This window comes from Vipera ursinii, assembly GCF_947247035.1.
Source record: "Vipera ursinii genome assembly, chromosome: 6".
NCBI lineage: Eukaryota > Metazoa > Chordata > Lepidosauria > Squamata > Viperidae > Vipera > Vipera ursinii.
In genome coordinates this window covers 59,610,506-59,624,385 of record NC_139515.1, presented here as the reverse complement: position 1 = coordinate 59,624,385, position 13,880 = coordinate 59,610,506, and the positions used below count along the sequence as shown (strand labels likewise).

The 13,880-nt window shown below is 41.1% G+C and overlaps 2 protein-coding genes across 2 annotated transcripts in view; one reads left to right on the top strand and one right to left on the bottom strand.

Annotated features, from left to right (window-relative positions):
* Positions 1-304: 304 nt before the first annotated feature.
* SNU13 (small nuclear ribonucleoprotein 13) lies at positions 305-4,649 on the bottom strand. The gene is made up of 3 exons (XM_083365340.1): positions 4,536-4,649; positions 2,590-2,710; positions 305-1,176 (listed from the first exon to the last, which is right to left on the bottom strand). Exons 1-3 carry the CDS (start codon positions 4,536-4,538, stop codon positions 914-916), a joined length of 387 nt encoding a protein of 128 aa, XP_083221466.1. The 5' UTR covers positions 4,539-4,649; the 3' UTR covers positions 305-913.
* Positions 4,650-9,833: 5,184 nt separating this feature from the next.
* Positions 9,834-13,880, top strand: part of MEI1 (meiotic double-stranded break formation protein 1) — a gene marked incomplete at its 5' end in the record, with an annotated part of 37,981 nt that continues 33,934 nt past the window's right edge. Inside the window, one exon of the mRNA XM_083365364.1 lies at positions 9,834-9,971. Within this exon, the coding sequence (XP_083221490.1) occupies positions 9,834-9,971 (138 nt within the window). The remainder of the gene's footprint in view (positions 9,972-13,880) is intronic.

Below are 13,880 nucleotides of genomic sequence, written 5' to 3'. Positions count from 1 at the left end.
TCTGGGGAAAAAGCCTCTGGCTATAGCAACAAAAAGCAAATGAAAAAAAAATTCATATATTGCTGTCCTATCAAACTATCAGATTAGGGAGGAAACGTTGATTTCTTTCTAGGGTAGCTCGATAAACCAATAACCTTCAACAGGAGATTTGTTATTGAATAGAATAGTATGTACTTTGTTTTATTTAAAACCTAACATATACACAAACTCATCTTCAAATGAAGCTAGTTATTATCAAAGAATTAGTTTAAATCCCATTGAAGATTTGTTTTGCAGCAGACAGACTTAAAGCAAGGATATGCAACATTCAAGTAGAGGTGAACAATATGAAGTCCCTATTTGGGTCCCAAGCATCCTGAGGTCATGTCACTGAAATTCACTGGTAAACTTGCTGAATTCTGATAGAGCAAGTTCAGCCCATTTCCTGAACATTTGGTGGTTTTAGGATAGAAATTCAGGCAGGTTCTGTGGGAAGCCTCCAATTCCCACCCTCAAAATCCATAAAAAAGGAAGTTGAAAACATTTGACCATGCTACAGGGTTTCCAGGTAGTCCCCATCCTTAAAGTCAGCAAGCTGCTCACCAACTTCAGCAATTTGGGATTAGAACTCTTTCTAACTCAAACTTTCACAAATCTTTACCTCTTGTCATTACTGCCTAGTAACTGCAAATTATTGTCCTAAATATTATGAGCATGAATTTGTCTCTTGACTTAAAAGAACACAATCTCTAATTATGGTCCTAAACAGCAACCCATGACTGAAGAAAGTAATCCACTACATTAAAAAACCTAATAAAATTTATTAATCATTTATATGGCCATCCATCTTACAAGAGCATGACTTACATTGTAAAGCAATAGCTGTTAAAATATTCATATAAAGTCTTGGTTTTTTGAGTTACTTCTGTTAGATTTAGACCAATAGTCTTTCAATAGATTGTTGGACAGAATTAATTTGAGGTTTGAGTTGTGAGCCTTCTTTGATAGTAATGGAACAGGCAATAACAGGCCGAGAAACACCACATGCCCGTCCTAAGGCTTGCTTGGAACGCACAAACACATAGGGCACATTCTTGTCTTCACAAAGTAGTGGGAGATGAAGGATAATTTCAAGAGGTTCAGCATCTGCAGCCATCACAATGAATTCTGCAATTCCTCTATTCAAAGTTTTAGTGGCTGTGGAAAGGGAAATCAATATTAATTACTATCAGGCACTCATGCAATAGTATTCTATAGTTCATTCTGCTCTTTTGCTTCAAGATTTGTGTTCATCTTAATCAAGTATAGTTTCAAGTATCTTTTCACATTGTGGGATTTGCCTAGTGGTTATTATCACTGAAGAAATAGCTTAATGCTTGCAAATCAATAAATTGAATATCTGGCTGCATCTTTCTGAGGGCTTCATTGTATGAGTACAAGTTCTCACCCAAACACATGGCAAGTTAAATGCCTTTGGGGAACTGACCTACCTTAGAAAGGGCATAATACAAACCAGTATATTATGCAGCATTCCAAATATTTCCCATGTGGGGACTTCTTTTAACAATGAAAGCAAACACTCAAAAAAGTTTTATTTTTCTTCATTTTATTTTTATTTTCAGTGCTTCTATCTGATGCCAATTATTTGTGTTCAGCACATTTGAGGAAATACCAGGAGTAGGCTACCACTAAGGAAAAGTATCAATATGTTTAAGGATATATTTAATTAAGGGTCAGGACTTCCTGTAATCATCATCTCGACCATCTGGTAATAACTGGTAGATCTGTTCCTCTTTATTTCCTTTCCACTTACTAAGCGCAATACATTATCTAATGCAGTGGTGGCGAACCTATGGCATGCGGGCCAGACGGGGGCACTTGGACCCCTCTCTGTAGGCATGCGCACCTTGCTCTTTGGCTAAGTTCGCAGGAGAAAGCCATTTCTCAAGCCCCTTCCTAGCTAAAACAAGCCTCCGGGGCGAGCGCGCTATTTTCAGCTTTGAATTATATCAAATCTGACACCAGAAATAGACTAACCGATGACCTGAGTGCTGCATGTGCTGCTCTCAAACTTACAAAGTATAAGCCAAGATTAGACAAATTATCAGCGTGCATACAACAGCAAAAATCACATTAATTGTTCAAAAGCATGCCGAATGCAAACTTTTACCTTTCAGTAAAAAGTTGTATCATTGAAAGCTTTGTTATTGTGTTTTTCTTTTAAGACAAAAGATGTTAATGTATGAGTTATTTTTTCTAAACTAAAAACTTAGCATTCAGATTAAATTGCCATGTTGGCACTTTGCGATAAATAAGTGGGTTTTGGGTTGCAGTTTGGGCACTCAGTCTCTAAAAGGTTCGCCATCACTGATCTAATCCATCATTTGTCAACTTTTATTTGGTTTAGCTGTTAAATTCTTGTAGTTTGCTGAGTTCTTATGACTATCTTCAAACATACTGAATTCTGAATTAAGTTTCTCTTGCCCTTGAGTAATGTATTTAAAATGTTTTGATTACTTTGGGCAAAGTATTTAAAAGGAGACAACACCCCCCCCAAACATCCATATAATAACATTTTGATAAAGGCACATTTTTAAAGGCAGATTTCACCTTCGTTGGCTCCTTTGCGTAACTGTTTGTAGTTACAAGACTGCTGTACAAGATCCAGTAGTGTCTTGGTGAGCTGAGCATCAGCAAGAGGATAAGCTTTTGGATTTACTTCTGCCTCAGTCTGTAGAAAAATATCAGAATTTGAGCTACAGAAAACAGCATTTCTTCCTCAACTGCCTATCTTAACTATTCTAAAGAACATAACTGTATTTGTGCCAGGTGAATCTTCCATTATCAGAACTGTTGTATTTGCTAATTCCCTTTCATAAGCAATCTCCAAAAGTCACTTCGAAAAACTTTCTATTTTTTTACTATAACATATTCAAGAGCAGGTAGAGACAATGGCAAGGGTTTTATTCCTAGACTTTCTGATGAAATGCCAACTGCAGCCTAATCTGAAACAGGATATCCTGAAAATAGTCACTCATGTTTTAGACCACTACTGGTATTCACTGAATATGGGATGCTCTTTAAGATCTCCCCAAACTTCAGCTTGTCAGAATGATATTGGTCAATGGTCAGTCATGAGTGTCATGTTACACCTTAGTATAGAAACTGCACTTATTACTAAATGTTTTCAAATGCAATATAAGGCAGCAGTTATGATCCACAAAGTCCTACAGCTTTGGGATTTAGGGATCACCTTTTTCCACAGATTCTTCTGATTCTATCAGAATCACTAGGGATGACCTAGTAAAAGTCCTTGCCCCCCTCAGGAGAGGGGCCAGCAGCATTTTCCATCACACCTCACCTTGAGAAAGGGAAGACACCTTCCCTCCCCATCTTCATGGTTTTCTGAAAGCAAGTGGAAACAGCTGGTTCAGATCTTCAAGGATTAATTGTACCAGTGGCACTTTTATTTAATGTTTAATATACTACTTTTAACAAAAAAATTAAATCAAGCCTTAATTGGATTGCCATTTTAATATATTGACTTGCATTTATATTTAAGTTCTGCAAGCTCACTTATTTCAAGCAGTTGACAACTCTCATAAATATGAATAAATGCTACCAAAAGGTGCTAGCTCCCATTCTTGAGTACAGAGTTTGATCTAGCATCTACAGATAGACAAAAAAACACGGTTCTGGACTGAAAAAGGCTGAATTTGTATTTACGCAGCCATGAAGGAAACAGATTCATACGAATCCTGCTACAAATACTTGGGTATTTCCAGAGAAAGCTGTTAGGACAGACATGTCAAACACAAAGCCTGGGGCCCGGATCTGGCCTGCGAAGTGGTTTCATGCGGCCCGCGAAGCCATCCTGGAAACAGTGAGGGAACAGCCCCCACTGCCTTGGCCCTGGCCCAGAGACCCTCCTTCTGCCAGAGACCCTCAGATCTATCCCACTCCTGCCCAGGCCCCCATAGGCACCCTTGATGCGAACGATGTAGAGCTGGCCACGCCCACCCAGTAGGCCATATGCACTCTAGCCACGCCCACCCAGTAGGCCACGCCCACCCTGGCCATACCCACCCGGCCCCGAGGGCAACTGCAATGCTGATGCGGCCCTCAATGAAATTGAGTCTGACACCCCTGTGTTAGGAGAACAAAGTAGGCTATCCTATTATGCATTTCATATTCAATACCACCATGATGAAAATAAAAGGGATCCATCGCAAAAGCACCGATTCTTGTGGCATGAGATTTAATATTCCAACCTCAGCATAATAGTAAAAACAGACTGGGATTGTTCCAGTGAGCACGATAATTAAAAAAATAACAGAGGAAGGCGCCGGGTGCTGCATGCAAGGAGTCTTGCTTAGCACGTGATTTCATTGGTGCATGTATGGAAACGGAGGCTGAGCGTGCCCGGCTAAGCGTCCTCCGCGTGGTCTCCTGGGCTCGCGCTCTCCTCCACGCTGCACAAGTGCTGTCAAGTTTCGGCATTTTCACCCTCAACTAGCGCCTTCGCTTTCCGCAATGTCTGGATTTGGCCCACTCACCATTTCTGCTAAGTAGAAGTTTCACCCGAAGATTCTGCTCCGGATCCCCTCGGCCCGAAAGCTTCACGGAGGAAAAACGTGAAATACGCGGATACATAAGATAGACGCGCTCCAGGAAGTGACGTTGGAAAAGAGCGGCCGTCCGCAGGAAATAGGATGCAGACCTCAAAGATTTCTCAGCTCCTGCAAGTGCGACCTCTACCTTTGGCTGATTGTTTTACAGAAAACTCGCGTAGAGAAGTGGCTTCGACCTAAAATATTGATCGTATTCAGATTCCCTAACGGTGACATTTACAGAACCTAATGGGCCGTGTTTCCACGTTCACTCATTAGCAATTGTCATTTATACACAACTGTTAATTATATTTACAAGTACATGATATGATTGATATAGCATCTAGTTTCAGCAACAATAAAAACATTATGTCGTGTGTTTTTTAATAGGTTAAAGATGACGCGCTTAGCAGTTCTTCCCTGTTGGGGAAGGCTGAACTTAAAAAGTCTATGGAGGTTCTCAGTCTCCATTAGAGAATTGAAGCGTCTTCAAAGAAAAATAAAGTCCAGCTGCCTCTTGAAAAACCACCTTTGGGACTGGACTTAAAAAGAAACTGGGTGAATGGGGGCTTGAACAGCGTTTCTGTAGCTTGAATTGAGAGATTAACCACTGTATCAAATGAATCAAAATACTGCTAACAAATAATTGTCCCTTCCATGTCCAAATGTTATCTTGTATAGATGTTAGAATAACTGTCTAGTGCTGAATGCTAGATCTAAATCCATTCATCAAAATTTTGTGTATGTGACAAACTGAGAAATTTTCCATAACATAGTGTGATAGCAATTATATTGTTTTTTTAATCTCTCAGTTTTTAAGCAACTGGCAGAAATTAAACAGGTACAATGTACTGGGGGTAACTCATTAAATACTTGAAACAATTAAAAAGCATATGTCCCATATTGTGATATCTCTACCATCTGATTATACAAGTAGCATAATCTTTAGTTCTTTGACAACATAGTTTTGTGCATGGTTTATACAGTACATGAGTCCTGGAGAATGTGGTATTGTTGCCTAAGGGTATATTGGACCACCTGGAAATTGAAGTTCCACATACTTGGAAATTACCAAAGCAATGAAACCTGGCATGAGATTTTAATTTATAGCACACTTTTCTTCCCTCTACAAAGAGTGCTTATTGTTTGAAACAAACAAGAATATTTGATAATAATAAGTCAAGTTTGTTGTTGTTAGCTGCGAAGTCGTGTCCGACCCATCGCGACCCTATGGACAACATTCCTCCAGGCCTTCCTGTCCTCTACCATCTTCTGGAGTCCATTTAAGTTCACGCCTACTGCTTCAGTGACTCCATCCAGCCACCTCATTCTCTGTCGTCCCCTTCTTCTATTGCCCTCGATCTTCCCCAGCATTAGGCTCTTCTCCAGGGAGTCCTTCCTTCTCATTAGGTGGCCAAAGTACTTGAGTTTTAGCTTCAGGATCTGGCCTTCTAAAGAGCAGTCAGGATTGATCTCCTCTAGGACTGACCGGTTTGATCGCCTTGCAGTCCAAGGGACTCGCAGGAGTCTTCTCCAGCACCACAGTTCAAAGGCCTCAATTCTTTGGCGCTCAGCCTTTCTTATGGTCCAACTTTCACTACCATACATTGCAACTGGAAAGACCATAGCCTTGACTATACGCACTTTTGTTGACAGGGTGATGTCTCTGCTTTTTAGTGTGCTGTCTAGATTTGCCATGGCTTTCCTCCCCAGGAGCAAGCGTCTTTTAATTTCTTGGCTACAGTCCCCATCTGCAGTGATCTTGGAGCCCAGGAAAATAAAATCTGTCACTACCTCCATTTCTTCCCCATCTATTTGCCAGGAATTGAGAGGGCCAGATGCCATGATCTTGGTTTTCTTAATGTTAAGTTTCAACCCAAGTTTTGCACTCTCCTTCTTCACCTGCAACAAGAGGCTCTTTAGTTCTTCTTCACTTTCTGCCATTAGAGTGGTATCATCTGCGTATCTTAGGTTGTTGATATTTCTTCCGGCAATCTTAATTCCAACTTTTGATTCATCTAGCCCTGCCTTTCTCATGATGTGCTCTGCATATAAGTTAAATAGGCAGGGCGACAGTATACAGCCTTGCCGGACTCCTTTCCCAATTTTGAACCAATCAGTGGTTCCGTGTCCAGTTCTCACTGTTGCTTCTTGACCCGCATATAGGTTTCTCAAGAGACCAATAAGATGGTCTGGTACTCCCATCTCTTTAAGAACTTGCCACAGTTTGTTATGATCCACACAATCAAAGGCTTTAGCATAGTCAATGAAGCAGAAGTAGATGTTTTTCTGGAACTCTCTAGCTTTCTCCATGATCCAGCGTATGTTGGCAATTTGATCTCTAGTTCCTCTGCCTCTTCGAAATCCTGCCTGCACTTCTGGTAGTTCTCGATCCACATACTGCTGAAGTCTAGCTTGTAGGATTTTAAGCATGACTTTACTAGCATGAGAAATGAGTGCAATGGTGCGATAGTTTGAACATTCTTTGGCACTGCCTTTCTTAGGAATTGGAATGTAAACTGATCTTTTCCAATCCTGTGGCCACTGTTGAGTTTTCCAAATTTGCTGGCAAATTGAGTGTAGCACTTTTACTGCATTGTCTTTTAAGATTTTGAATAGCTCAGCTGGAATACTGTCACCTCCACTAGCTTTGTTGTTGCTCAGCTTTTCTAAGGCCCACTTCACTTCACATTCTAGGATGTCTGGCTCGAGGTCAGTGACCACCTCATTGTGATTATCAGGGACGTTAAGCTCATTCTTGTATAGTTCTTCTGTGTAATTTTGCCACCTCTTCTTAATCTCTTCTGCCTCTGTTAGGTCCCTGCCATTTTGGTCCTTTATCATGCCCATTTTTGCATTAAACGTTCCCTTCATTTCTCCAATTTTCTTGAAAAGATCTCTGGTCCTCCCTATTCTATTGTTTTCTTCTATTTCTTTGCACTGTTCATTTAAGAAGGCATTCTTATCTCTTCTAGCTATTCTCTGGAATTCTGCATTCAATTGGGTGTATCTTTCTTTTTCTCCCTTGCCTTTCGCTTCCCTCCTTTCCTCAGCTATTTGCAAAGCTTCCTCAGACAGCCATTTTGCTTTCTTGCATTTCTTTTTCTTTGGGATGGTTTTGGTTGCTACCTGTTGTACAATGTCACGAACCTCTGTCCATAGTTCTTCAGGCACTCTGTCTATCAGATCTAATTCCTTAAATCTATTTGTCACCTCTACTGTATATTCAACAGGGATATGATTTAATTCATACCTGACTGGCCTAGTGCTTTTCCCTACTTTCTTCAGTTTAAGCCTAAACTTTGCAAGGAGAAGCTCATGGTCTGAGCCACAGTCAGCTCCTGGTCTTGTTTTTACTGACTGTATAGAGCTTCTCCATCTTTGGCTGCAGAGCATATAGTCAATCTGATTTCTGTGTTGACCATCTGGTGATGTCCATGTGTAGAGCCGTCTCTTGGGTTGTTGGAAAAGAGTGTTTGCTATGACCATCGTATTCTCTTGACAGAATTCTATCAGCCTGTGCCCTGCTTCATTTTGCACTCCAAGGCCAAACTTGCCTGTTATTCCAGTTATCTTTTGGCTTCCTACTTTAGCATTCCAATCCCCCATGATGATAAGAACATCATTTTTTGGTGTTAGTTCTATAAGGTGCTGTAGTGCTTCATAGAACTGGTCAATTTCATCCTCTTCAGCACTGGTGGTTGGGGCATAGACTTGGACTACTGTGATATTGAATGGTTTCCCTTGGATTCGAACTGAGATCATTCTGTCATTTTGAGGATTGTATCCCAGTATTGCTTTTCCTACTCTTTTATTGACTATGAAGGCTACTCCATTTCTTCTGAAGGATTCTTGCCCACAGTAGTATACCTGATGGTCATCTGAATTAAATTCACCCATTCCTGTCCATTTTAGTTCGCTGATACCTAAGATGTCAATGTTCAGTCTTGTCATCTCTTGTTTGACCACGTCCAGTTTTCCTTGATTCATGGATCTTACATTCCAGGTTCCTATGGAGAAAAAATCTTTACAGCATCGGACTTTCCTTTCACCACCAGACACATCCACAGCTGAGCGTCCTTTCGGCTTTGGCCCAGTCGCTTCATTCTTTCTGGCGCTACTAGTACTAGCCCTCTGCTCTTCCCCAGTAGCATATTGGACGCCTTCCGACCTGAGGGGCTCATCTTCCAGCGTCATATCGTTTTGCCTTTTGGTACTGTCCATAGGGTTTTCATGGCAAAGATACTGGAGTGGGTTGCCATTTCCTTCTCCAGTGGATCACGTTTTGTCAGAACTCTCTGCTATGACCTGTCCGTCTTGGGTGGCCCTGCACGGCATAGCTCATAGCTTCATTGAATTACGCAAGCCCCTTCGCCACGACAAGGCAGTAATCCATGAAGGGGATAAGTCAAGTTATACAAATGTAAATAACTCGTTATTAGAATGCAGCACAAGGCATTTAGAGATGCTTGTTAAACAAGTGATGCACAATGCATTTCTGAGTAAATATGCTTTAGAGTATGCTATATTATAATCCTTTAGTATTTATTTAATGCATATATTGAACAATAAAAACATGAAACATATATTTCTTAAATGAAATCCTATATATTAGGTTAAAATGAAGCTTTTAATTATAGTCCTGTTGTGTCTTTGTACCCGAAGTACAAATATGCTCTGTTACCATTTTTTTTCTGCTATGGTCCCCATGGTGTTACCTTCATCTTGTCTTCAGCTCATTAGGGAGACATGCTTAAGTCATTAAAGTAGTAATTTCCCTGCCTAGTCTAACCCAGGTCAAAAGCATCCTGAATGTGTATTTAGGCTTTATTATCACTCATCTTGAAATCAGGTATGACTGTTGTGACTTGAAACAGAAGCAATAGAAGGATTCGCAATATGACAAAAAAGTTCATAATTCATGCTGCATTTTTTTACGTATTCAAGGATTGATGGATAATAGTATCATTTCGTACAGGGGGAAGACCCTTAACATCTAAGAGATCAACACAAACCAGATCAAACATCAGGCTAATCTACTAATGGAGAAACAGCCACCTTAATAAAGAGCTAGTGCTGAAAGCACGATTCCCCCTGTGCGCGAGCCCTTCGGGCGCGGTCATCGCAATCACCATAGCAATTGATGGTGATTTTGAAGCGCGCTTGCGTTAAACTATCCCGCCAAATTTATACCATCTTGTCTACAGTTGCCACTGTGCGTGGAAGAGCGCGTGAGGCGGCGAGATGGCAGGCTTCGCCCCAGAGCCTTTAGTCTGCGAGCGATTCCACTCGCGGCACGACCTTCACTGGCTGCTGGAGTTTTTGCCTTCGCCGCTCTGCTTGGCCTGCGCCATTGAGACGCTGAAGGAGGACGGGGTCTCGGTATGTGCGCCAGCGTGCTGGCTTTGAGACTGAACGACATTCCCTATTTTCCTCTTCGTGTTCTCACTCTTCATTGCCCCGCGTTAGTTCACAATTCTTCCTGTTCTAAGCTCAAAGAATCAGCTTCATAAGGAAGCAATCGGAGGTGTGTGTGTGTATGGTCATTTTTTTTAGTCGGATGTGTGTGTTTTTTAGTTATGAAGTCCGTTAGGGAACAAATACATTGTCTTTAGAATAGCAATATTATAAACTGTAAAAAGAAAATGCATACATAAAACCAGCATTTGTAACTATTTATTTGCTCACTCTACTAACCCTGGGCTATAAAATGTTGCTTTTTAAATGGGATGAGAGAGAAAACATTGTAATAGTAACATAAACCTGGCAGGTCCTGGCATATGGAAATCATTCTGCCTCTATGGGTTGTTTATTTCTGAGTTCTAGCTCAGGGCCCCTTCATGGATTACTGCCTTGTCGTGGCGAAGGGGCTTGCCTAATTCAATGAAGCTATGAGCTATGCCGTGCAGGGTCACCCAAGATGGACAGGCCATAGCAGAGAGTTCTGACAAAACGTGATCCACTGGAGAAGTATCTTTGCCATGAAAACCCCATGGACAATAATAATAATAATAATAATAATAATAATAATAATAATAATAATAATAATAATAATAATAATAATAATAATAAAGTTGGAAGGGATCTTGGAGGTCATCTAGTCCAACCCCCTGCTCAGGCAGGAAACCTTATACCAAAAGGAAAAAAGATATGAAGCTGAAGATGAGCCCCTCAGGTCGGAAAGCGTCCAATATGTTACTGGGGAAGAGCAGAGGACTAGTACTAGTAGTGCCAGAAAGAATAAAGCTACTGGCCAAAGCCGATAGGACGCTCAGCTGTGGATGTATCTGGTGGTGAAAGGAAAGTCCGATGCTGTAAAGATTTTTTCTCCATAGGAACCTGGAATGTAAGACCCATGAATCAAGGCAAGCTGGATGTGGTCAAACAAGAGATGACAAGATTGAATATCAACATCTTAGGAATCAGCGAACTAAAATGGACAGGAATGGGTGAATTTAATTCAGATGACCATCACGTATACTACTGTGGGCAAGAATCCCTCAGAAGAAATGGAGTAGCCTTCATAGTCAATAAAAGAGTAGGAAAAGCAATACTGCGATACAATCCCCAAAATGACAGAATGATCTCAGTTTGAATCAGTCTATGCCCCAACCACCGGTGCTGAAGAGGATGAAATTGACTGGTTCTATGAAGCCCAACAGTACCTTATAGAACTAATAGCAAAAAATGATGTCCTTATCATCATGGGAGATTGGAATGCTAAAGTAGGAAGCCAAAAGATAACCGGAATAACAGGCAAGTTTGGCCTTGGAGTACAAAATGAAGCAGGGCACAGGCTGATAGAATTTTGTCAAGAGAATATGATGGTCATAGGAAACACTCTTTTTCAACAACCCAAGAGATGGCTCTACACATGGACATCACCAGATGGTCAACACAGAAATCAGATTGACTATGTGCTCTGCAGCCAAAGATGGAGAAGCTCTATACAGTCAGTAAAAACAAGACTAGGAGCTGACTGTGGCTCAGACCATGAGCTGCTTGTGCAAAATTTAGGCTTAAACTGAAGAAAGTAGGGAAAAGCACTAGGCCACTCAGGTATGAACTAAATCATATCCCTGACGAATATACAGTAGAGGTGACAGATAGATTTAAGGAATTAGATCTGATAGATAGAGTGCCTGAAGAACTATGGACAGAGGTTCGCAACATTGTACAAGAAGTAGCAACTAAAACTATCCCAAAGAAAAAGAAATGCAAGAAAGCAAAATGGCTGTCTGAGGAAGCTTTGCAAATAGCTGAGGACAGGAGGGAAGCGAAAGGCAAGGGAGAAAAAGAAAGATACATCCAATTGAATGCAGAATTCCAGAGAATAGGTAGAAGAGATAATGCCTTCTTAAATGAACAGTGCAAAGAAATAGAAGAAAACAATAGAATAAGGAGGACTAGAGATCTTTTCAAGAAAATTGGAGAGATGAAGGGAAAGTTTCATGCAAAAATAGGCATGATAATGGACCAAAATGGCAGGGACCTAACAGAGGCAGAAGAGATTAAGAAGAGGTGGCAAAATTACACAGAAGAACTATACAAGAACGAGCTTAACATCCCAGATAACCACGATGAGGTGGTCACTGACCTCGAGCCAGACATCCTAGAATGTGAAGTGAAATGGGCCTTAGGAAAGCTGAGCAACAACAAAGCTAGTGGAGGTGACAGTATTCCAGCTGAGCTATTCAAAATCTTAAAAGACGGAGTAAAAGTGTTACACTCAATTTGCCAGCAAATTTGGAAAACTCAACAGTGGCCACAGGATTGGAAAAAATCAGTTTACATTCCAATTCCAAAGAAAGGCAGTACCAAAGAATGTTCAAACTATTGCACCATTGCACTCATTTCACATGCTAGGAAAGTTATGCTTAAAATCCTACAAGCTAGACTCCAGCAGTATGTGGATCGTGAACTGCCAGAAGTACAGGCAGGATTTCGAAGAGGCAGAGGAATTAGAGATCAAATTGCCAACATACGCTGGATCATGGAGAAAGCTAGGGAGTTCCAAAAAAACATCTACTTCTGCTTCATTGACTATGCTAAAGCATTTGATTGTGTGGATCACAACAAACTGTGGCAAGCTCTTAAAGAGATGGGAGTACCAGACCATCTTATTTGTCTCTTGAAAAATCTATATGCGGGCCAAGAAGCAACAGTGAGAACTGGACATGGAACCACTGACTGGTTCAAAATTGGGAAAGGAGTCCGGCAAGGCTGCATACTGTCACCCTGCCTGTTTAATTTATATGCAGAGCACATCATGAGAAAGGCAGGGCTAGATGAATCAAAAGTTGGAATTAAGATTGCCGGGAGAAATATCAACAACCTAAGATATGCAGATGATACCACTCTAATGGCAGAAAGTGAAGAGGAACTAAAGAGCCTCTTGTTGCGAGTGAAGAAGGAGAGTACAAACGTTGGGTTGAAACTGAACATTAAGAAAACCAAGATCATGGCATCTGGCCCTCTCAATTACTGGCAAATAGATGGGGAAGAAATGGAGGTAGTGACAGATTTTATTTTCCTGAGCTCCAAGATCACGGCAGACGGGGACTGCAGCCAAGAAATTAAAAGACGTTTGCTCCTGGGGAGGAAAGCCATGGCAAACCTAGACAGCACACTAAAAAGCAGAGACATCACCCTGCCAACAAAAGTCCGTATAGTCAAAGCTATGGTCTTCCCAGTTGCAATGTATGGCTGTGAAAGTTGGACCATAAGAAAGGTTGAGCGCCAAAGAATTGAGGCCTTTGAACTACGGTGCTGGAGAAGACTCCTGTGAGTGCCTTAGACTGCAAGGCAATCAAACCAGTCAGTCCTAGAGGAGATCAACCCTGACTGCTCTTTAGAAGGCCAGATCCTGAAGTTGAAACTCAAGTACTTTGGCCACCTAATGAGAAGGAAGGACTCACTGGAGAAGAGCCTAACGCTGGGAAAGGTTGAGGGCAAGAGAAGAAGGGGATGACAGAGAATGAAGTGGCTGGATGGAGTCACTGAAGCAGTAGGCGTGAGCCTAAATGGACTCCAGAAGATTATAGAGGACAGGAAAGCCTGGAGGAACGTTGTCCATGGGGTCACGATGAGTCGGACACGACTTCACAACTAACAACAAAACTAGCTCAGGGAAAAATAGCAGATAATGATAATATACTTTTCTGTATGAGAAATTAAAAAGGCCAAATTATTCTCAGATATACCCAGATACATTTTACAGCACAGTCCTAATCATGTTTACTTAAGTACTACTATTTTCCTTGGGATTTACTTCTTGCATTAAATATGAAA

Bases quoted from the DNA above. Each gene is read 5' to 3' on its own strand.
- SNU13 (XM_083365340.1), bottom strand. The intron at 1,177-2,589 runs GTGAAATCTGCC...CCCTTTCCACAG, and splicing joins ACGCAAAGGAGCCAACGAAG to CCACTAAAACTTTGAATAGA.